The sequence below is a fragment of the Schistocerca americana genome, chromosome 5 (genome assembly GCF_021461395.2).
Source record: "Schistocerca americana isolate TAMUIC-IGC-003095 chromosome 5, iqSchAmer2.1, whole genome shotgun sequence".
In the NCBI taxonomy this organism is placed as follows: Eukaryota; Metazoa; Arthropoda; class Insecta; order Orthoptera; family Acrididae; genus Schistocerca; species Schistocerca americana.
The window spans coordinates 334,261,269-334,287,402 of record NC_060123.1 but is presented as its reverse complement, the minus strand read 5'-3'; the positions used below and the strand labels follow the sequence as shown (position 1 = coordinate 334,287,402).

The window sequence follows — 26,134 nt, the reverse complement described above, 5'->3', positions numbered from 1 at the left end:
ATGCATGCATGATTCGGTTGGGAAGCATGTCCTAAAGTCACTGTATCCTCTCGTGAAGTAAGCTGGCCCAGAAATTGTTGATTCTTGATATTCTGGATACTGACAGTGAGAAAATCTGGGGATCATGCTGACCCAGAAAGTAACTCATCATCCTGACAGTTCATAAAGAAACATGTTTAAGTAGTTCTAAGTTCTAGGGGACTGATGACCATAGATGTTAAGTCCCATAGTGCTCAGATCCATTTGAACCTAATGTCGTGTTCTTCCCAGTCACTCTATTTCTTGGCACACTTGACGGATTTTCGCCGTGCATCAAAATCGAAGTAGGAATACACAATCCATCTGACGTACAGGAACATCAGTCATGGTGCAAGTGTGATGTTCTGTGTGTGGTGGGCTGGCACACAACGTGGCCCCATCAGACTCTCGCATTTTTGCCGTGGATAGCACTACCCATGGTAGTGAAGACAGTCTTGTTACTACGCTCATATTTACGGTTATTACATACAGAATGCCACCAAATAGTGCGACATGATAATTGTATAGCAGTCTTCAATTCTTAATCTGAAGTTGACCAGTATGTATCCAGTTTACATGTAGAACTAGGCAGTAAACGACGATTGGTTCAAATATGGAAACAGTGTCGAGTATTAAATACCCCGGAAAAACTTAAAGGCCCACAAAAATATTTAACTTTAGGCCTTATTTTCTGTGCAGATCCATACAATATCTCCCGACGTGGATGAGTACTTCACCACTTTGGTGAAGGACGCCATCGAATACCGAGACTCCCACGGAGTGTCGAGAGCAGACTTCCTGCAGTTGCTCATGAACTTGCGGGACGACCAAAGCACCGACAAAACACCAGGATCAAGTAAGTACTTCTCAAATTTCGCTCTTTGTACACCAAGCGCTTCGATCTCACTCACAGATATATCTACAACGCTTATTTGAAACAAAATGAGGGAAAGAAAATAAGAACGAGGAACCAGAAGAAAATGTCGACTCAAAGTGCAGATTATTTGTCGTAAATAATTGGAAATGAAGTTCACGTAATCTTTATTCAATCAATCCTGTAGAAGACATAATGTATCGATTTGGTGGAGAGAAGCGGAAACTTTATTGAAGTCAACCAATGCTTTACACCTACTTTCACTCAGTTCAATCCTAGATGTTTATGCTACTATCTGTCTACACAACCTTACGTTACTCTTATATATGCAGGGTGTTCGAAAATCCCGTTACAAACATTTAGGATTTGTGGTGGTGGTGGTGGTGGTAAGTTCCTATCAGACAAAACTGCTGAGGTCATCGGTCCCTTGGCTTACATACTACTTAATGTAACTTAAACTAACTTACGCTAAGGACAACACTCACACCCATGCCCAAGAGAGGACTCGAACTTCCGACGGGGAGAGCCGAGCGAACCGTGGAAAGGCACCCTTAGACCGCGCGGCTAAACCACGCTGTTGGGATTTGTAGTGGGGTGTGTGTACTTAATATTTTGAATACGAACCAATGTCCGGAAACGTACCGTTTCCGTTCAACGACGATTTCAGTTCAGATCCTTAACTGTCCACTTCTGCTTCTGGAACTGAAGTAAGCGAAACATTCATTTATCACGTAAGCACATTTGTTTGTGTTAACATTTAAACATTGTATGTTTTCATTATTCCGAAGCAAAGAAGAACCCAGCGAATTGTATGAACAGAACAGTACTGATGCTTGACGAACTGAATTATGTGCTACGCAATACAGTTGTTATGCAACAGTTCGAAAGGAAACATAACGAAACATCTATTTATCATTTAAGCACAGTTGTTTGTATTAACATTTATACGTGTTTACATCATTCTAAAATGAAAAAGAACCCAGCATACTGTACGTACAGAATGATACTAATGCATTACAGCAGCGACTCGATATCACAACCACCAACTTTGTTACAGACAGTGTACCTATGAGCTTGTTCTGGTGCACCCTCTCCATCCCACCTGGTGTATCTTCAATTTCTAGTGCAGCGACCAAAACTCGTGGTAGCAGATCTTCCTCTATCCCTCCAGGAACCTCGTAAATGGAAATTGCCATGCGACCCCACAAGAAGTAGTCAATAGGAATCAAATCTGGCGATCACGGCAGCCACGCGGCTGGACTACCTCGGTCTATCCATCATTCTGTATATCGTCTACAGAAATCTTTCCGAACCGCACGTGAGAAGTTGAGATGGCTCTGAGCACTATGGGACTTAACTGCTGTGGTCATTAGTCCCCTAGAACTTAGAACTACTTAAACGTAACCAACCTAAGGACATCACACACATCCATGCCCGAGGCAGGGTTCGAACCTGCGACCGTAGCGGTCGCGCGGTTCCAGACTGTAGCGCCTAGAACCGCTGGGCCACTCCGGCCGGCAAGTTGAGATGTTGCACCTTCTTGCTGAAACCACGTTTCCTGACGGACATTCAGTGGCACAACTTCAAAGAACAGGTCCTATAGACCTACGTTTTAGAGGAGGATAAAGCATGCAAGACCAGTTAGCTTGAGCGGAAGCAGGCATGATACATTCACACGGCCGTCCAGGGTACCTGCCTACACGTCAATACCAAACCGGTGCTGAAAACCCTAAACAAACGCGGTACGAGGGTTTTCGTCTGCCCAGACATGGCTGTTTCATGAATTCAGAACACAGTTGCTAGTGAACTTACATTCATCTGTGAACAGAACTCGACGTGGAAACAGGAGTATGTCGATGCAACGGTGCAGGAACCACGTGCAGTAGGCAACGCGTTGTGGAAAATCGGCTGGACCCACAACGTTTACCATTTGTAAGTGATACGAATGTAATTGATGCTAACGCAGAACGTCCCAGACGATACTGTGGCAAACACCAACTGAACATGCAGTTGTTCGTGTACTAGTTGACGGATTCTCTTCAATGCGATGCAGTACATCTTCTTCGAAGTTGGGCCTGTGATATTTTCGTGGAGCACCACATTCCTCCCTGCTGACGGTGAAGGTACCTGTTTCTCGGAGCTGCTGTGTCACTTCGACAATAAGTTTGTACGATGGCTTGCTACGTTGTGGAAAACGTTTGTGATACAGCCGACTAGCAGCTCTTCTGATACCTCGAGCTTCGCCATACACAAGGAACATGTCTCCGTATTCCGAAAACGTGTACCGAACCATGTTTTCCGCATTGAACAGGCCTCGCGGGAAGGCATACGCTAAGTGACATCAGCTGATCGCCTGATTTAATACACGTCATCTTGTCTACCGTATTTCATACCACGACAAGCAGCTCTGAAGCTTCCCTCTTTCCCTCAGCGGATGTGGACACGTTGTACATCTGAACTGAAACTGTCGTAGAGCGGAAGCGGTACATTTTCTGCCGCGGGTTCCTATTTAAAATTGTACTCACTCCCCTCTACAAGCCCTAGAAGTTTGCAAGAGGAATTTTCAAACACCTTGTATTAACAATGGCTCCGATACGTGTTAGTAATGCGTGTCTTAATTTACAGTTACTTGTTCTAGTCAGACCTGCGGAGAAGTACGCACAGTGAGACACCGCTTCACAATATCACTGGAGATTGGTTCTTGTTTCTTAAAAAACTTACAAACTCAAACGACTTGCTGTGGTAGTCTTTACTTATGTTTGTCATCCATAAAAAGTGAATTTTTATCTTTGTTGGCTTCAGCCTCATTCATCTGGAAGAACAGCCACCGAATTCAGTACAGCCCTGGATTGCTTAAAGTTAGCTGTTACAGGCATCGAAAATTACAGTCTTGAAATAAAAAGTGAACTTCAATTGAAACACTGATTTTATTGAAGAACTAGCTGACAAACTCGGCATTGCCCAGGTAGTCATTTTGCCAATTTTCTATTAGAATCTAAAACAAAAAATGAAGTGTAATATGGAAAAAATTCATTTCCATGTATTCATGTAAAAACCTTTGAAATCATCAAACAGTCGTACAAAGATCCTGGATCGTTTCTGTGCGCAGCTGCTTCGCATGTCTACAACTCGATTTTGTAAACGTATCTATGGCAACACCTCTTCATAAGTCTATAGACAACTACTGATTCCGTCTACAGCCGTTTGCGCTTCACAGTTGAAAGCTGTCAAAAGCGCCGCCAAGTGTCAGAGTTTCTCTTAAGTTGACTCCACTCTAGGATTGTCTTAGTGCTAAAGAATAAATGTAATATAATTTTGTAGCTGCATTTAGCGGCATATGCGGTTACTGTTAGCGAAATATATTGCGAATAAAGTTATCAGCACAGAATTAACAAATGTAAACGACATGTATGATGCAGCGATTTTTCACGCAGCTAATTGTGTATGACGTGTATCTCCTGAACTATGATAGGTAGGCGGTGTCACAGGGATTGCTGGCTGACAGTAAGGAATATGTGTACCAAGTTTGGTTGAAAATTGGTCCAGTTCCTTAGGAAAAAATGTGGAACACACACACACACACACACACACACACACACACACACACACACGCACACACACAGACAGAGAGAGAGAGAGAGACACATGGATTATTCATTATGCACATCATCGCAGACGAACAGCATTAAGGCGCAGTCAAAATTGCATGCCTTTGGAGTACCGTCTCGATTGGGCGGACGGATTTGTGATCCCCTGTCCGAAAGGGGGCAGTTCGTAGTATTTGAGGGTGATATCTGACGTTTCCAAAGGAAGTGTTTGCCGTTCGTACTCTATATAAACAATTTAGGAGACACTTGAACAACCATCTTATATTGTTTGTTTGCAGATGATGGTATCATTTACCGTTTAGAAAAGTCATCAGAAGATCAAAACCAATTGCAAAATGATTTAGACAAGAACTTCGAAAAGTGTCAATTGACTCTGAGTAACGAAAAGCGTAGGGTCTCCAAATGAGTACTAAGAGGAATCTACTGAATTTCGGTTACACAGTAAATCACAAATCTAAAGGTTACCATTTCAACTAAATACCTAGAGATTCCAATTTTCTAACAACTTAAATTGGAACAGTAACCGTTTTATTGGCAAAACGCTTAGAAGACGCAGCAGGTCTATTAAAGAGACTGCCTACACTGCACTTGTCAGGCCTCTGCTAGAGTACTGCTGTGCAGTATGGGATCCTTACCAGAATGGATTAGCGGAGGACACTGAAAAAATTCGAAGAACGGCATCTCGCTTTGCGTTATGGCAAAGCAGGGGAGAGAATCTCACGGATATCATAAACGAGTTGACAATTATTAAAACAGAGGCATTTTTCGTTGCGGCGAGATCTTTCCACGAAACTTCAAGCACCCACATTCTCTACCGAATGCGAAAATGTTTTACCATCACTGACCTACACTGGAAGAAATGACCATCGTAATAAAATAACAGAAATCAGAGATCTCACGGAAAAATTTAAGCCTTTATTTTTCCCGCGTGATGTCCCAGACGGGAGCAGAGGAGAAATGGAGTGAAGGTGAGTCGATGCACCATCTCGCAAGCATTTAAGTGTTAATTGGAAAGTAGTCCCATACATGCAGATGTACTGTCACATTTTTCTACGATTACATTATAATTAAACAAGCAGATTATATACAGCTGTTCACCAACGTTAACAAATATTGCGGACCTCTTAAGAACCGATGTAAAGGAGCTATCAACTTTCTCATAATATCCTGCAAAGAACTCGGAAGTAGAAATATCTCACCCAGCCCTTTTCCCAGCAGCACAGGCGCTACGTATGGTAATGTAGACATGCGGCAGGTTGTCCAGTTATATTATCCACCACACGCAGCACAATACGAAACACAACAAAACTAAACTCGCATTCTGACCCTAAAGGCCACACGATACTGCCTGGCAGCCGTGTCGCATTCTCAGCACAGCCGTATTTAATTTAGTGTATGAGAATTCTGCTTTGTTTTCTTTATATTTCATTCCTAATTAACTTATCTATCACAGTAATTGCTTAGGTACTGCATTTGTCATCATGTTATTTGGTGGGTAGATACATAAATTCTTTGGGTTTCCCATCCCTAGAGCAAGCTACATCCAACTAACAGAGAGGAAAGCATGATTCTGTGAAATTAATACAACAACATCATAACTTTTGTCTTTGTGCCTTGCTTATACTGATGCTAAATGCTAATCTTACTGGAAACTGCAGTCTTTTGAACTGAAACTGCAGTTCGGTATATGTGGGCAGAATCCTCAGAATAAATATTGTTCCTCCTCTATATTTTCCTGGTGTTATTTTTGATCAAATTATATCGTTTAAGAATTTTTCATGAAGTTTTCTCGTTTTAAATTTTTAAATTAATATAAAAGTTACGAAAATAGAGTTATGAAGTATGTACCCCAATTTGGAACGTGTTTCATTCTAAACGAAACATATTAAACTCAATAATAGAATTATATCAATTAATGAAAAGTTATACACACTAACATTTAAATCATCAAATGAAGTTTACACTATTTTAAATACACAAACACCAGCAAATGAGGAAATCAGATCACAGAGAAAATAAACGAAAAATTTTTGGCAAATTGTGTCAAACACCGTAGATCGCATTCCGTCGAGAAACACAATATTACTACTTGGAGAATTTAATGCACAAATTGACAAAGAACATCGGCTCAATTCCATGGTAGTAAAGTTCCCTGCACATAAAAGAACCAATGTAAACAGAGAAAGACTCTTGAACTTGTGCAGGCAGCATAACATAATATTAAAATCTATATTCTTCAACAAACTACGTGGGTATCACGAAATTCGATTTGTGGTGAAAAACTCCTCGATCACGTTGCTATAAGTAGACACTCTGCAATGGAGGTACTCAATGTAAAAGTTATTAGGAGTCCTGGTTTAGGTTCAGAGCACTACATATCTGTCATTAAATTCAAGGTTAGGGCGTTATTTAGAAAAAAGAACCAATACAGACCCAAAACGTTTGACGTACACAAGTTGTCTAGAGAAAATGAGTACAAAATTCATTTGTAAAAAAGAATACTTAAATGTTGAGACAACTTCTAAAAGAATTATTCTGACTGCAGAAGAAACTATTCCTCTTACTACAAATCCGCGTTATTTTCGTTACCCATTATTGTATAACTATTGTATAACAAAGTATATTTGTAAATGTCTCCAATTTTCTGTAATTAATAAGATAAAGAGGGGAATTGAACTAACTGTGTGTTTTTTCTTTTCTTTTTTCAGAGGGCATAAAGCTGACCATTGGACAGCTGACAGCGCAATGTGCGGTGTTTTTGCTGGCGGGATTCGAAACGTCGTCGACCACCATGAGCTTGGCGTTACATGAACTAGCGTTCCATCAAGACATCCAGAAGAAACTGCAACAGGAAATCGACGAGGCACTGCAAAAATCTGGCGGCCAGCTTACATACGACAATGTCATGAACATGCCTTACCTCGACAAAGTTGTTTCAGGCAAGCAAGTCTACCATGTTTTATGTCAAAGAGTCCGAACTAGATCAATTGAGAATATTGCATATTACTGTACCAGTAACATTTTAGTATAGCCAATACGTTCTCAAAACAACAAACGTCAACGTATGACACCTAAAGTATTGTATGGTACTCATTTAGACGTCTTGTTCCTTCTAGATGAGATTTGAATTCATGATGGAACCAAGCAACGACAAACGAACGTTAATAGTCTGCAGAGAAGTTCATTGTTTACCCTTTCTAAGAATAAAGTAGGCAAACCTCATGTAGAGACTGCCTTCATGAGAAAAAAATGACATCGTATCACAATTTCGCAACAATATTGTGGTCTTCAAACATTAGTTCGAGTGACTAACGGTATAAAGATAGAGGCGATGTTCAAAGAAATATCCAAAAATGTACTTAAAATTAATTACGTTTAGAAGGAATCTGATCCGTTTTTTCTGAAAACTATTGTCTTAAACGACGACCGAACTGAGCGCCAATCCCATGAAAATAAACTGACTCGCCGATGCGTGTTTTCATGTACTGTGGAATCTAGTTCATCCGGGCTAAGTCATCCGCATAACCAAAAATCCGGAAATTTAGTAAAAAATGAGGGTGACATTGGATAAATACCTCAAATACAGACGCTATATGAATTTTTACATAATCACATAAACTGCACATTATTTTCACTTATTGCTACCAGATATTGAAAGAAACGTTTGAATTTGATGTTCTGAAATAATTAGTACCTTTTTTTGAGACGGATTTCTATTTCGTTTATGTACAGTAAGATTACGCAAGCGTTTCACCGGCATTATTTCGATGGAACTAGTTTCCGCGTGACGTTCGAATAAAACCATTACTTTTTCCTATGTATGTGTCATAATTTCATTAGCCTGATCGAGAAGTTTGTCTGTTAATGCATCATTACTATAGTCATTGTCTTCACGTGAAGAAACGGCGATACATTCACCACCAGAAATCATAAGGAGATTTACGTCACTAATACCTACACTGACGTACGAAAGAAACTGTTGTAGACACGCATATTCAAATACAGAAATATGCAAATGGACAGAGTACGGCCCTGCGGCCTCTAACACAAATATAAGGCAACAAACACGTATCTGGCGCAGTTGTTACTGCTGCTACAATGGCAGGTTATGAAGATTTAAGCGAGTTTGAACGTGGTGTTATAGTCGGCGCACGAACGATGGGACACACCATCTCCGAGGTAGTGATGAAGTGGGGATTTTTCCGTACGACCTTTCCACGAATGTACCGTGTATATCAGGAATCCGGTAAAACATGAAATCTTCGACACCGCTGCGGCCGGAATAAGATCCTGCAAGAACGGGACCAACGACGACTGAAGAGGATTATTCAACATGACAGAAATGCAACCTATCCGCAAATTGCTGCTGATTTCACGAGTATACCGTAAATATCCAGCAAAACATCAAATCTTCGACATCGCTGCGGCCGGAATAAGATCCTACTAAAACGGGACCAAGGACGGCTGAAGAGAATCGTTCAACGTAACAGAGGTGCAATCCTCCCGCATACTGCTACAGATTTCAGTGCTGGGCCATCAACAAGTGTCAGAGTGCGAACAATTCAACAAAACATCATCGATATGGGCTTTCGGAGCCGAAGGCCCATATGTGTACCCTTGATAACTGCATGACACAACGCTTTGCGCCTCGCCTGGGCAAGTCAACACTGACATTTAACTGTTGATGACTGGAAGCATGTTGCGTAGTCGAAGACTCGTTTCAAATTGTATCGAGTGGATGGACGTATACGGTCATGGAGACAACCTCATGAATAGATGGACCATGCATGTCAGCAGGGGATTCTTCAAGCTGGTGGAGGCTCTGTAATGGTATGGGGCGTGTGCATCTGGAATGATATGGGACCCCTGATACGTTCAGATACGACTCTGACAGGTGACACGTACGTAAGCATCCTGTCTAATCACCTGCATCCGTTCATGTCCATTGCGCATTCTGACTGACTTGGGCAATTCCAGCGGGACAATGCGACACCCCATACGTCCAGAATTGCTACAAAGTGACACCAGGAACACTCTTCTGAGTTTAAACACTTCTGCTGGCCACCAAACTCCCCAGACATGAACATTAAGCATATCTGGGATGCCTTGCAACGTGCTGTTCAGAAGAAATCTCCACCCCTCCCACTCCAGAATTCATGAATTCCCTCCAGCACTATTTCAGACAATAGTCGAGTCCATGCCACGTCGTGTTGCGGCACTTCTGCATGGTCGCTGGGGCCCTATACGATATTAGGCAGGTGTACCAGTTTCTTTGGGTCATCAGTGTATGACAATGCACCACTGTTGTTGCGCAATGATTTTATTGTGGGCCGAAATCTGTAACTTACGTGCTTGTGCTTTAAGAAGGGAAAGGCGTTTAACATCACATAATTATTTTCAATAGAGTCAGAATACTGGCAGTTGGCAAGAAGGCAGCTAGGAAGAGGAGGTATTCAGACAGTTTTACTTTGCGTATATGCAATAGATTTGACCAACTGTCAGAGCTGAGTGGAGTGCAGCCTCGTGTAGATCTAGATGTAGGGAACATGCAGCAGTCCTCAGCAATTAGGAGGACTAGGTTAGTTACAAAGTCTAGCAGAAAGAAGAAGGTTCTGGTGCTAGGTAGTTCTCACGGTAGAGGTGTGGGCCAGCAGTTGCAGGAAGTGTTGGGGAGTGAGTACCAGGTCACCAGCATTGTGAAGCCTAGTGAAGGGATGGCTCAAGTGACTGACAGCATAGGGGAGTTGCGTAAGAATTTTACGAAGGAGGAGCAGGTAGTGGTAGTGGGTGGAGCAGGGAACAGTCTTGATAGGGACGGGGAATATGTGTCATAGGTGATGACCTGATATAAATAGTTACTCAAACTGGTGGCACTAATGTGCATTTCGTGCAACTGTTTCAGCGTCGTGAACGGCCTCACCGTAATGCGGTTGTTAGGCGCGTTAACATGGGGCTGGGGAGAGCACTGATGGCAGAGGGCATGGGTCACATTTCAGTGATGCCAGTTGGGTCTATCAGTGGATCGGGTTTCACTAGGCATGTCCTGCACCTCAATAGGTATGGGAAGGGAGGCTGGCTAAGCTTATAGGTAACAGTGTAGTGGGTGGTGGTGGTGGTCAGGTCACTCATGGAAAAATTCCTGTAGTAGTTGGTGTTAGAGCTGCACCTTTTTTAGATTGAAGTCAGCTGATAGGTATACTTGCTTAAAGGAAGTCCCTCTAACTAAGGGCTCATCTTCCGAGGATGTAATGTTTCCTAGTAGAGAAGGAATTAGCATATTTCATCAAAATATAAGAAGTATTAGAGATAAAGTCAGTGAACTGCTTATAGATGTTGACTCTGAAATTATTGGTATATCAGAGCACCACTTAAATAATTTGACAATTCAGAGGCTTCCTTTACCAGGATACAGATTAGCTAGCTGTTTCTCAAGGAGTTTCTTGTGGGGTGGGGGAGTGGCTATGTACGTAAAAAACAGTATTACATTTGAGTCCATAGATGTATCACGACAATGCACTGAACAGATATTTGAGTGTTGGGCAGGGGCAGTTGAATTTAGTGAAACTAAACTTCTAATTGTTGTTGTTTATAGGTCCCCTAGCTCTGATTTTAGAGCATTTCTGCTCAAGCTAGAGAGGGTTCTTGATTCACTTTGTAGGAAGTACCAGAAATTACTTATATGTGTTGACTTCAATATTAATTTAATATATGATGGTGCAAGAAAAAGGATGTTGGTAGATCTCCTAAATTCTTATGATCTGATGCAGACTGTGTGTTTTTTCCAACTAGGGTGCAGGGTAACAGTAGCACAGCCATAGACGATATTTTTATTCATTCTTCATTACTAGAAGGGCATTCTGTTAGTAAGAGCGTGAATGGCCTCTCAGACCATGACGCACAAATTTTAGCACTAAAGGGATTATGTACTCTAATCAATGTCATATTTAATTACAAACGATGTGGGAAAGTTAATCCAACAGCAGTAGAGAGATTTTTACCCCTTGGCAAGGAACAATAGTAGCAGGATATTTATAGTGCCGATAACATAGATGATTAATACAATGCTTTCCTTAACACATTTCTCATGCTCTTTGAGAGTTGCTTTCCATTAGAACGTTCTAAACGGGGTACTAGCAGTAATAGGCAGCCAAGGTGGCTGTCGAGTGGGATAAGGATATCTTGTAGAACAAAGCGGGAATTATATCAAAATGTTAGAAATAGTCACAATCAAGCTACAGTAGCCCATTACTAACAGTACTGTAAGATGCTTAAAATGTTATTTGGAAGGCAGAGAGTATGTGGTACACAAATAGAAAAGCTAATTCACTGGATAAAATTAAAACCATATGGTCAGTTGCGAAGGAAGTGTCTGGTCAGAGCACAAGGTCCATGATATAAAGTCAGTTTGTAGTAAAAATATTTCTGTTACTGATAAATCAGATATATGTACAGAATTTAACAATCATTTTCTGAGCATTGCTGGTGAAGAAAATAAAAAATTAGTTTCTACAGGAAATCATATAACTCTCTTGGCAAATGCCTTTCCGAAATTGATATCTGAAATACTCCTCTGTGATACAGACAAGAGGGAGACTGAGTCAATAATTAAATCACTGAAGACTAAGGACTCTCATGTTTATATTAAAGTACGGTGCTGTACATGTTAGCCCTGTATTTAGCCATATTTGTAATTTTTCCTTTAGCAACGGTCAGTTTCCTGCACGATGAAAGTACTCAGTAGTAAAGACGCTTAATAAAAAGGGAGAAAGGTTATTGAAAAATCTGTGTATGTGAGGATAATTGATCATTTCATATCACAGGATTTGCTATCAAATGTCCAGTTCGGCTTTAGAAGTCGTTTAACAACTGAACATGCTATATTCTCTTTTCTCTGTGAGGTACTGGATGGGCTAAACAAAAGGTTTCGAACGCTTGGCATATTTTTTGATTTAACTAAGGCATTTGATTCTGTTGATCACAAAATATTGCTACAGAAGGTGAACCATTAGGGAATACAGGGAGTAGCTCACAATTGGCTTACTTTAGCAACAGGCAGCAAAATGTCATTATTCACAGTGTTGATAACAGTTGTGAAGGGGGGTTTGAGTGAGGTACTGTCAAGATTGGGGTGCCCCAGGGATCAGTGTTGGGGCCATGCCTGTTCCTTATTTGTAATAATGGTACCCTCTAGTATTATGGGTAACTCTAAAATATTTCTGCTTGCTGATGACACTAGCTTGGTAGTAAAGGATGTTGTGTGAAACATTGGCTCGGTTTCAAATAGTGCAGTCGTGACCTTGTAGAAAATAAACTAACGCTAAATCACAGTAAGACTCAGTTTTTACATTTTATAACACACAATTCAATAAAATCTGACGTTTTAATTTCACCGAATTGGCATATGATTAGTGAAACTGAACAGTTCAAGTTTCTAGGTAGATAGTAAGCTGTCGTGGAATGCCCACATTCAGGATCTTATTCAAAGACTCAATACTGCCTTTTTTTCTATTCGAACGGTATCAGAAGTGAGTGATCGTTCGACACGAAAATTAGTCTACTTTTCTTATTTTGATTCGCTTACGTTGTATGGTATTATATTTTGGGGTAACTCTTCCCATTCTATAAGGATATTTTTGGCTCGGAAACGGGCGGTTCGGCCAATAAGTGGTGTAAGTTCACGAACCTCTTGTCGACCTCTGTTCACGAGTCTGGGTATTTTGAGTTTGATCTGTCAATAGATATATTTCTTACTGTCATTTCTTGTTAACAAAATTAGCTTATTCCCAAGAAAAAACAGCTTTCACTCGGTTAACACTCGGCAGAAATCAAACCTGCATTTTTATCGGACTTCCTTAAGTCTTGTGCAAATAGGTGTGCAGTATACTGCTGCATCCATTTTCAATAAGCTACCACTCGAATTAAAAAATCTTAGCAGTAATCCACGCGCTATCAAATCGAAACTGAAGAGTTTCCTCATGGGTCACTCCTTCTAATCTGTCGTAGAGTTCCTTGAAAAATTAAGCTGATTCTTATTGTATTGTTGATTGCGTTTACTTAAACTTATGGACTAACTTTGTTCGTGTGTATAAACATTTATTTTTATCTGTTATTACTTTTATGTTTTAATTTCATGTACTGACTCGTTCCATGACCTTGGAGATTTCCTCCTCAATTTGGTCCTACGGAACTTGACGTGTAAATAAATAAATAAATAAATACTGTTGCTTGAAGTAATTTAGCTCAACAACTCAAATCCTTAATGGGGTTGGTCGAACTATGAATAAATTGGCCATCTCCAGACTTAAGCAGTGCAAAAATTCCTTCCATGTTTTCAGAATTGTTAATCAATATTTACTGCAAGCATTTGAAAATGTCTTAGTAATGGAGGTACGAGATAGGAAGCAGGTACGACTGTTGTGATATTGTGCCACATTCCTCGATACAGAGAAGCCGTTGAAAGGTAGCGTTGTATGTTGCTAAGAATCAGTCGGTGGTGGAGATGCAAAATCTGCAGCGGTAAAATAATAGGGAAGGCAATTACCGCGGAAGCAAGAATTCCCGTAACGTACTCATATTTTGGTGTTTTATTTTCAGAAACTCTTCGCAAGTATCCGCCTCTGCCGATGCTGAACCGAGTTGTGACACAGGAGTACACTGTGCCAGACAGGCAGTGGGTGCTGGAAAAGGGCACCATGGTCCTGATACCAGTGATGGCCGTTCACAATGATCCACAGCACTATCCTGATCCCCAGCGATTCGACCCGGAACGCTTCTCAGAAGAGGAGAAGAGCAAGAGGCACCCTTTTGCGTACCTGCCTTTCGGCGATGGACCACGGGTTTGCATTGGTACGTGGCTGTCTTGAATGCTAACACCATCATTACACGTACCACGTAATAATAAACGTGCTTTCTGCATCATTTTGCCAGAACATTACTGGTGGCGTGTAGGTCTTCGACAAGCACTAACCATAGTCACTAAAAGATGTTTCCTTCTTTTTTGTTCATACCTTTTACGCCAAACATTCTCGATTGTGATACGTATTGTAATATTTATGCGTCCGTAATATTGTCCTCTCTACAGCTGTTTCCAGTAAAAAAAAAAAAAACAGTTTATGAGTGTCTTAGCTTACTTGCCACGAAATTGTCTGTTAGTCTGGTAGTATTTTCCGTGCGAGTCTTCCACGCTTATTTATTTCCAGTACTTAATTAACTCGTTCTGTATCTAACCATTTATTACGTATGAACGTTCTCTTGTTTTCTCATGTTCCCATTTCCATTTCCACGTACCCCTCTCATGGTTTTGTTTCTTTTCTTTTTTCCAAATTACTCTTTTTTCAATAAAGTGACCTCTTACATGTGTTGCTTTGCTCTTAAAACAGTTGTACTGTTATTTTTTGTAACATGCCTCGAATGAGTAAAGCAGATATGTAGCATTCAAGTAAAGAAACCATCTACAGGAAACTATTTGATGTGACCATTGAACTGTTGATGTGACGGTTAAGCTGTTCAGTTTAACATTTGTAAGTAACGTAATGCCAGTTATCAGAGTGAAGAAAACCTCAATGCAGCTGCCGACCGCTGTGGCCGAGCAGTTCTAGGCGTTTCAGTCCGGATCCGCGCTGCTGCTACGGTCGCAGGTTAGAATCCTGTCTCGGGCATGGATGCGTGTGAAGTCCTTAGGTTAGTTAGGTTTAAGTAGATCTAAATCTAGGGGACTGATGACCTCAGATGTTAAGTCACATACTGCTAGAGCCATTTGAACAACCTCAATACAGCACCGGGTGTGAGTGGGGGAAGTGAAGAGTAGAAGAAACGGTGCTGAATGGAAATACTTCAATGGATGGATTTCAGTTGGCGTAGATAGACAGATATAAATAATTACAATTATTTAACAGCTTGAATCGGTACAGGAAAGAAGCAATGGTGAAAGTCGTTGAAGAAGTCGGTTGTCTATTCAGTACATTCAGACAGAATTTTAACAAGGGAGATATCAGTGGCGACAAAAATAATTCTGTATTGACATATCTATATATCGAATTGACTTATGACTGCTAATCTTGCAGTGTAAGTGAACGAACAAAAGTCAGATCCAAGTACCAGAAACGAGATCCACTTAGAATATAGAAAACAAGACGAAGGTATTTGGAAGAAAGTAAAGAAAAGCACAAAGCATCAGGGGAAGATTATCCAAGAGCAATGATTGAGTGCCCTAGACATGTACTTTGAATATAGATAATTTGTTTTCCACCTTTAATGGAAGAGGTAACCGGAGAAGAGATCGGTCAAGCAGGATGCTGGAAGAGGCGCTGCAATTGAGAGAGAAAACAGAGGCAGACTCAGGAAAACTCGAAGAACCCTCCCATTCTCACGGCTGTAGATTGTACGAGGAAAGCGCTAAATAAAGAAAAGTGTAACTTCTTTACAATTTCCATATCTCATTTAGTTTCATTGATCCAAGATCCTGTTTCTTTTTTCTAATGCAACGGATTCACTAATCGTAGAAAAGATAGGTAAAAATGGAGGGAGGACTTGTGTCATAGTCAGAGAACCAACATGAACAAGACAAGATAGACACTGTTCATGTAGTATTAAAACAATCATTTTAAAGAGCACAGAACAAGGACAATAATAAGTGGAGATAAGAAAGGTAACTGTGTAATAGCAGGCAAGAAGATGGGAACAACACTTGGTGAAACTCCATAGTTGTCTTGAGGACTTGGTATAAGACTGTGGTAGTGGAGGTTCAGTCCTAGCCTCTAAATTTCTAGAAAGCTTTGCACGAATTCAGTACATCTACATATACATGATTACTCTACATTTCACAATTAAGTTCCTAGCAGAGGGTTCATCGAACCACTTTCAAGCTATTTCCCTACCGTTCCACTCTAGAACAGTGTGTGAGAAACACGAACACTTAAATCTTTACGTGTGATCTGTGATTTCGTTTATTTTATTATGATTATCGTTTATCTCTGTTTAGGTGAGAGCCAACAAAATATTTTCACTCTCTGAGGAGAAAGTTGGCGATTGAAGCTTCATGAGAACATCCAGCTGCAACTAAAAATGCCTTTGTTTTACTGATTGCCGCCCCGATTCGCATATCCGATCCGTGGCCTCTCTCATCTCTTTCACGGTAATACAAAAAGAGCTGCCATTCTTTGGATTTTTTCGATGTTTTCGTTAGTACTATCTGATGCCGATTCGACGCCGCACAGCAACACTCCAGAAGAGGGCGGACAAGCGTATTGTAAGCAGTCACTTTAGTCGATCTGTTGCATTTTCTAAGTGTTCTGCCAATACACCGCAATCCTTGTACGCTTTTCCCACGACATTATCTATGTAACCGTTCCAATTTAAACAATTCGTGATTGTAGTCCCTAAGTATTTAGTTGAATTTACAGTTAATGTAGGTTGGTTCTTACAAAAGAAGAAGATAGCAACCAGCCACTATTAATACTGCTACTTATTTAAGTAAATAGCGCCGTAACCAGTTTCGAACTGACAAGTTCATCATCAGACAGCTGTTCACACGATTTAAAAGATACACTTTACATAATGGTCAGTTTTCGATTTTTATTCTTCCACTGTGGCGAAATATTCTTGGTGTGTTTGGTGCCCTACGGTAGAAAACAGTGGTAGAAGCGCCCTATGTGAACGTAACTAACCTCCAAACAATGAAATACAAAATAAATATGTGAGGTTAAGTGGTTATGGTACTTACACCGAAAATTCCGCGCGATTTTGTTGCAAAATTGCTGGATTGTATTTTTCAAATATTCCAAAATATATGCAGCACTTATATAATTTGCACATCACCATATTGTGCGAAGCACTGTGCGTGCACACACACACACCAGAAAGTATTTGCCACATGTGAGGTTGACACAGATTGCAGACTTACAAATACAACAGTGTCAGAGACATTCTCTCTCAGAGATATTACACTTCACAGATTGCTTTGATTTCACAGTATGACTGTTTTTAAAAAATATACATAACATAATGAAAATTAAAACATAAAGATAAACCTTACATTATGAGCATATAATATTACAGATAAAGTTAACAGATGTCGTAACCAGCTTGTGTGAATTCTACTTATATAGTATTATGTAAATACTGTGCTATATACAGGGAGCAGCATAGAGGTGAGATAAAATGAATAACATGACAGTAACAATTATATATAAATCATATGGCACACTGAAGTTTTGAATCAAGTATAGTTGCAATAAAGTGTGACTAAGCAGGTAGCTATATTTTGGTGTAAAGCAGTGCCAAAGAAGTTCTTGTATTATAATATACACATTGCTTAAATTTGACAGTGAATTTTTTTCCCAAAGAATCATGGTGGTATTACAAGTATTTATATCACAAAGAATAAGTGTTACATAGTGAGCATTCCATATTCAGTGAGCATTAATTACAAATAAATTGGGAAAATGTGGTGGCCATTAGTATGAATGTTACTTATATGATATTGTGTACATACAATGCCACAAACACTCAACAACATATACATGAGATACATTAATAATGTGACAGTAGTAATTATATTAAGATAGTATGGCACCCCAGTTTTTTTAAATCAATTTTACAGTTGCAGTAAAGTGTGACTGAGCAGGCAGCCATTTAGGATGCAATACTTTGCTTGGATTATTGATTGTATGTTATTGTTAAAAGGAGCAGTGTTTATTTATGTTTTAAACTGGATAATAGGTGAGTGAAATTTTGTAGAAAGGTTGCATTGGCTAGCTCTGTCTGTTCATTGAGAATATGATGTGGTGGTTTGCTTTTATGTGTATATATTTCTATCTCTTCAAGCAGATTTATGAGGCTTCCTTTCTCAGCATGATGCAATCTTTGGATGTGGTCTTCAATGTTTTTAATCCATGTTTACTGAGGGTTGTGTGCATTGCAAATGCAGATTTTGAAGGAGTGTTCAAGCGTATCTAAATGTTCTTTGAATCGAATCTCAAAGTTTCTCCCAGTGTGTCCAATATAGAAGGAGGGGGAAATTTTGGCATCTGAGTTTATGTATACCTGATCTTTTGTATGGGGGGTTGTTATTATTTATGTTATGAATGATTAGCTGCTGAAGTTTATGGTTTGTGTGGAAGCTTATATTTATGTTTCTGTTTTTGAAAAGATTACTTATTTTATGAGATATGCTCCCTAGAAAAGGAAGTGTGACATATTTTCTGCTGCTTTCTACAGACTTTTGTGTTGACTGCATAGGTGTCTGGTGTGGAGCTTTCTTGTCTGCGGTTTTTTGAATTTTTTCTGATAATTTATTAATCATGTGAGGGTTATATCCATTATTTAGTGCTATGGCTTTGATCATATTGTTTTCTTTATGTTGTTCAACTGGTTCCAGTAGAATTTTATGCAGGAGATTAATCATGGATCTGAAGTATGCCATCTTATGTTGGTCTGGACGGCAAGATGAGCTTTTGATGCACACATCTGTGGCTGTTTGCTTTCTATAAATTTCAAAGTAATGTTTCCGGTTTTTGCTTAAAATTTTTAAATATAAGGAACTGATGGTGTTATTGGATTCATGTTCAACAGTGAATTTGATGTTATTGCGCATGCTGCTCAGCTTGGTCGCTAGTATTTCAATTTCTTCATTAGTGTCATCAAAAAGAATGATTGTACCATCTACATACCTTTTATAGTAGATTATTTTGCTGCTGATGTGATTGTTAGTTTAGAAAAATGTGTGCTCTAAGTGCTTAATGTAAATGTCTGCTAACTTCCCAGCTAGGCTGCTACCCATTGCCAACCCATCATTCTGTTTGTAAATTTTGTTATTAAACCTGAAGTAATTGTATGACAGCACCAATGTTAGTAACTCAATGAGCTCATAGATTTCTGCCATACTCAGTTTCCTATGTCTAAGCAGATTGTTCTTGATTATATTTATGGTGTCCTGTATTGGGATGTTAATATAGAGATTTACAATGTCGAGCGATGCAAATCTAGTTGTTGGTGGAATGTGCACATTTTTAATTTTGTCAATGAGCTCATATGTGTTCCTAATGGAGTAGTTGGTTTCAAATGTATAATGGGTATTTAGAAGAGCTAGCAGTCTGTAATTTAATCTATATGAAGGGCTGTTCCTAGAGTTAACAATAGGCCTGATTGGACAATGCTTTTTAAGTATCTTAGGCTGTGATTAAATGTGAGGGGCAATGGGGTTCATGAGCAATGCAGTAATGCACTTTCCAATTACTTAGGAGGAAATTACATTTCTTAAGAGTTTTCTTAAGCTTTGCTTAAAATTTAGAAGTGGGATCAAAGCCTAATTCGATTATGTTATTACTACTGAAAAATTCCATGGTTTTGTCAACATATTCATTTTCATACATTATAACTGCACAGCTACCTTCTTCTGTCTTCACTATTAGAGCTTTACAGTTAAAAAGTTTGAAGTTGATACAATTCAGTGTCTTTTGGTCACTGTTTTGGTGTGAAGTACTTTTTAGGTGTCTTGTGATTATTTTATTGGTTTTGAAGGCTATTGCATTGGTTTCACTGGGATTTAATTTTGCAGAATCACATGCAAGCTCAGTGGATGCAATACGGCTTTTAAGGCTATTGCCATTAAGATACAGTTCTATGTTGTGCTTAAGACCTTTGTTTATAATAATCCAAACAAAGTGTCACATCATAATATGGCTGCCTGCCCAGTCACATATTACTGCAACTCTAAAATTGATTTTTTTTAAAAGTGGTGTGCCACACTATATTAATATAATTACTACTGTCACATTATTCATGTACCTCATGTATGTGTTGTTGCCTGTTTATGGCATTGCATTTACAGAATACCATATAAGTAACATTCATACAACTGGCAACCACATTTTCACAATTGCACGGTATCAAAAGCCTTCTGTAAATCTAAAAATATGGAATCAATTTGGCATCCTCTGTCGATAGCACTCATTACTTTGTCAGAATAAAGTACTTATTGTGTTTCACAAGAACGACATTTCTGAATCCGTTTTCACTGTTTGTCAATATATCGTTTCATTCGAGTTAAAACATAATGTTCGAACGCAGTATACGTTCAAAGTCCTTTTGCAAATCGACTTTAACGATATATGCCTGTAAGTCAGCGCATTACTCCTATTTCCATTGGTGGGTATTTTGTGACTCGTGCAACTTTCCAGTCTTTAGGTACGGATCTTTCGTCGAGAAAGCTGTTGTACTCGATTGCTAAATAAGGATCTATTGTATCAACATACTCTGAAAGGAACCTTATTCGTATAAATCTTGACCGGTACTGTTTTAAGCTGCTTCGCTACACCTAGGATATCTCCTTGTAAGTTGCTCATGGTGGCAATTGTTCTTGATTCGAATTCTGGAATATTTACTTCGTCTTCTTTGATGAAAGAATTTGAGAAAACTGTTTAGTAACCCTGCTTTAGTGGCGCCGTCATCAATAACATTCCTATTTTTATAGCGCAGCGAAGGTCCTGATTGCGCCTTATCACTAATGAGGTTGGTCTGCCAAATTTAGAGACAGAGTTCCGTTATAGAAACTATTAAAAGTACCTCGCATTGAAGTTCGCTCTAAATTTTGAGCTTCTGTAAAACATCGCCAATCTTCGGGCTTTTGTGTTCTTTTAAAACTGGCATGCTGTTTTCGTTGCTTCTGCAACAGTGCTCTGACATGTTTTGTGTGCCATGGGGAATCGGTACCATCTGTTATTAGCTTATGTGGTACACAGATGTCTCTCAGCTGCCGTCGATACTGTTTCTTTCAATTCAAACCAGAACCAGTCCACGCTTACGTTGTTAGATTGGAAGGAGTGGAGACTGCCTCCTAACGTCAAGCCAGTTGTTATCTATTTTTTTTAAATAAATGTATTTTGCTTTTATTTTTGGTGAGTTTGAATGTTATAGTATTCAGTCTCGTTAAACAACCTTGTACTTGTGAATACACACACCATTAGTTGAGAATTATTTGTTGCTAAGAGGTGAAGAATATTTTTGCAACCATTTACCCTCTGGGTGGACTCCTGAACTAACAGTTAAAAATTATTTTCTGAGAGCGCAAGTACGGTTTCAGACGATGTGTTATGCCTACCACTGACTTTAAACGTTATTTTCGCCAATATATCGACGGTAGCTCTAAGTCGCCACCAACTATAATGGCATGAGTAGGGTATGTATTTGAAATCAGACCCTAGCTTTCTTTGAACTGTTCAACGACCGTATTACCTGAATTGGAGGTCGGTAAAATGAACCAATTTTTTATATTAATTTATTCCTCTTTTGAAGTACACCTATATCCATAGTAATTCACAGGAACTATCTATTCCAATGTCACTACAAGATAAACTGCTTCAGACTGCGATAAACGCTACACCACAAACTGATCAACTGTATTTATTCTGTAGTTTCTGAACACGGTTAGGCTCTTTGTAAAAATTTCGACGGAACTTATTTCTGGCTTAAGCCAGCTTTCTGTACCTATAACGATTTGAGCTTTAGTGCTTTCTATTAGTGCTTGGAGCTCTGTTTTTTTTCCCAACTCAGCTACGACAGTTTACAGTTACAATACCGACTGTTGTAAGCCTACCTTCCTGTGTTTGCCATGTACCCCTTTATACTGACGCCCTTTCTGCCTCTAATCGAAAAAACCGCTCATTCCCCTCCACAAAGTAGGTACTAAAGGTGTTGATTAAATTTTGATGGGTCTCTTATGGACATCATGTCGAAATGTGGAGTAACATGTATAATGAATTTTAAATTTCTAAAACGAGAGAAATTCCATATGATTTTCAAAAAATTATTTCGTTTCAGAAGAAAAGAAGAGTAGACGGATAGGAAACGTAACACATAATAAGCATAGCGTAACACGCCTAAAAATATTCTAGTAATGAAGTACTTGAACGAGGAATGGCAGAGACAGTGGGAAGCAGATTAGGACAGGCCCGTAAGGTTTCAGATTAGTTCACTGGGAATCAATTACAGAACTGCAGCTAGTAACAAGTGACATATTTATGAATGACAAGGAAGCATACAACATATTAATAGATTTGGAAAAGGTTGTTGATGAAGTTTTAAACATTATGGTACCAATTATAGAGTATTAGAGGCTATAACCACTAACACCCCTTCAAGACCATCATGTTTCCCGACGGCAGTAGCATTTTTCAACAAGATCATGCGCCATATCACAAGGCCAGATGTGTGATGGAGTGGTTCGAGGAACGCAGTTGAGAGTTACAATTGATGTGCTAGGCCACTCACTTGCCAGACCTGAAGCAAATCGAACACATCGGGGATGTGATTGAGCGTGGCGTCAGAGCTCATCGCCCCCCTCACTGGAATTTACGGGAATTAGACGACTTGTGTGCAGATGTGATGCCAGCTCTCTCCAGCGACCTACCAGACCTCATTGCTTCCATGCCACGATGCGTTGCCTCTGTCATTCGTGTCAAAGGTGGAGATATCGGCGATTAGGTAGGTGGCCGTAACGTTCTGGCAGATCAGTGTATAATGCTGTAGTTATTTAGAAGTGAAGAAGGTAGATGGCAAGGATTACAGAACTTCGCAAACCAATCTGGGAGTGCGCCATCAAAACAAGAACCGTCCATCCTCACTCGTTTTATATATATATAAAAAAAAAAAAAAAAAAAAAAAAAAAAAAAAAAAAAAAAAAAACGATTTCTTTATTGGGTTGGTGCATAATTCGAAGCGTTTTCCCGTAGGTTTTAACATAAGAGAGACTTTAGTTGGCCGGCCGCGGTGGTCTCGCGGTTCTAGGCGCTCAGTCCGGAACTGCGCGACTGCTACCGTCCAGGTTCGAATCCTGACTCGGGCATGGATGTGTGTGATGTCCTTAGGTTAGTTAGGTTTAAGTAGTTCTAAGTTCTATGGGACTGATGACCACAGATGTTAAGTCCCATAGTGCTCAGAGCCAGACTTTAATTGTCAATAATATATTCTCCTTCACTATTTATAACATTCCTCCAACGCTGATCTTCCTTGAAGGTTATTCGACAGAGGGCGGGAAAGGTAAAGATATGAAGGCGCAAGATCAGGTGAATATGCCGGATGTGCAATGATTTCCCAACACTTCTCCTGTACAGCGTTCAGCGATTTTTTTTTATTTTTTTTTGTTTGTCTTGCAGATTGTGGGCGGGCGTTATCGGGGAGTAGCATCAATTAACGCTATTTTTCCTGGTCATTGTTCTTGGAGCGCGTCTGCAAGACGTCTCAGTTGTTGACAATAAGTGTGAGCATTGATGGTTACACCTCGGGGAAGCAATTCGTAGTACGCAACACCGTCGCTGTTCCACCAGATGTGTAACATTAACTTTTGTGGATGCGCGAATGTCTTTGCTCGGGGAGTTACTGCTTTGTTCGGGCTCAACCATTCCTTTCTTTTCTTTATTTACCATAAAAACAACATTTCTCGTTACCGGTGACGATACAAGATAGGAATAGTCGGTATTATTCAGGAGCCAGTTGACGACGAATATGCTGAGGTGCACATGTACATATACCCGCTGATTTTTTTGATTTTGGCTTAGAGTATGCAGTACCCATACACTCGATTTTTGTATCCTCCCCAATGCACGCAAATGTCGCACGATGTTTGAATGATCACATTTCATCGCATTTGCCATTTCCAGAGTACACTGATGTGTATATCGTGCACTAATGCGATTAAACGACCTTCATCAAACCACAAAAGTCTTCCTAACGTTGAAATGATTCTCCTTAAAATGAAAAACCATTTTCCTGGCGTGCTCTGTGCAATGGTATTATACCCAAACAAACCACAAATGTTTCTGGCTGGCTCCGCTGCTGTCACTCCTCTGTTGAACTCAAACAGGAGAATACGTCTGAAATGTTCCGATTTCTCAACTTAGCACTTCATTTTCTAGCGTTCACAGCTGTACTCACTATCTACAAATGACAATATCACAATATGTAAACTAAGATAGCAACAGTTAACTGCAAATAAAAAAATGACAATCAACAAATAAACTCATAGCAACCGCTATACCACCATGCAAAACAAAAGTGCTACCAACTTACGCACCAACCTAATATCATGAAAGCGATTCGTGTGTCATGAAGGTTGCTCTTTACAGTGACCATTTTCCCAACTCTTCCTTACTGGTGGAGGCGTGTGCTATGTCGTCTGTGTGTACCGCATTCTGTTTCCTTTCACTTTCATTTATTTACTTGGTTTTTGAGGAAATATCCAAGAGACTCCAGGCACGAGAAAGGCGATGTGTATTACCGAAAGGTTTACGCTTACTATTCCTAGTCTTCACAATTACCTACTCACAATTATCTTTCGCATAATGAATGTAATTACACCGTAGACAACAGCGTTTACTGAAAAGTACTGTCCTCCCAGCACATCATTCGTGGATGAGGAAGAGGAGGAAAAATAATAAAGGTACAGCATTTGTTTTTCTCACACACCACAGTTAGGTTTGCTGCGTAAAAATGTTACTGCCTCTTCCGGGATTTTAAACGCAAAGCTGGAAAAAATTGCACAATTTTTATAAATTTAGTCCCATTTCAGGCTTCAAATGGCTTTTCAGTCTAAAATCCAGTATAGAATAGTGCGTGTGTGTGTCGGAATGTTAAAGGGGAAAGAACAGTGTGAGGGACGGAAAGACTGCGATGGATGCTGCGAACGTTACGCTAACTGAGACATAAGCGACTGTTTATATATTTTTTCAGGTATGCGGTTTGGCCTCATGCAGACGAAAATGGGCCTAGCCAGTTTGCTCAGTCACTACAGTGTCGAACCCTGTGATCGTACTGTTCGGAAATTGGAGTGGACTAAACGTTCTCTCCTCCTGAATCCTGTCTCAGGAATATGGCTGCGCTACACTTCTAGGGAAAAATAAATGTAAAAGTAATTGTATACATAATTCAATGTTTGCAAATACACAGAAAAATATTTCTTTGCAAAATATTTATTTTACTGCCTCTGAAGACTGCTTTTTTAAAAGTGCTGTTGCTTTTTGTGTTATAAGCTATTTTTTCTCATTTCGTGTTTTAACACTCTATAAATCTCCACAAAGGACATATTACACACATTTTATAAAGAGAATAATCAAAGTATTTCATAAATATGACTGTAATTGGTGCTATTTTATATATGGGGAGAGCGATAACTTATTTTACAAGAAACAGATGGAGGAATGTTTTCTTATATATATGTGAGTATTGTGTTGTGGCTGTGTAACATTCAGAATTACTAATGAACACTGTTAGTTCTAGTCATGACATTTTAGGTTACATTACTTCTTATTGGTGATCAGTAAACCGTTTTTAAATTTTTGTTTTGCCTTTGCTTCTGTTTGGATGTATTCTCACTACATGGCAGCATTATATTTGATCATGATATGTTGTCAACTGGTAGATAATATATTTCAATTAAGATTTTGGTACCTGTGAGCTTTGTATATTTTTTGTTCGTGCTTGTGTCTGGATGTATTCACAATAAATGTCAGCATTACATCTAGACACCAAATGTTGTTAATACACATGTGATATTTTTCAGTAATACATTTTGTAACTCTGGGCTTTGCATTATTTCTGTAATAAACATATTTTTATATTCATCTATAGAATTTGATACAAT

At 39.4% G+C, this 26,134-nt stretch overlaps 1 protein-coding gene across 1 annotated transcript in view; it reads left to right on the top strand.

The window, feature by feature from the left end:
* Positions 1-26,112, top strand: part of LOC124616356 (probable cytochrome P450 6a14) — a 105,700-nt gene extending 79,588 nt beyond the window's left edge. The window contains exons 4-7 of the mRNA XM_047144666.1: positions 718-874; positions 7,209-7,439; positions 14,095-14,346; positions 25,225-26,112. Coding sequence (XP_047000622.1) covers positions 718-874; positions 7,209-7,439; positions 14,095-14,346; positions 25,225-25,394 — 810 coding nt within the window. The 3' untranslated portion in view covers positions 25,395-26,112. The remainder of the gene's footprint in view (positions 1-717; positions 875-7,208; positions 7,440-14,094; positions 14,347-25,224) is intronic.
* Positions 26,113-26,134: the final 22 nt, after the last annotated feature.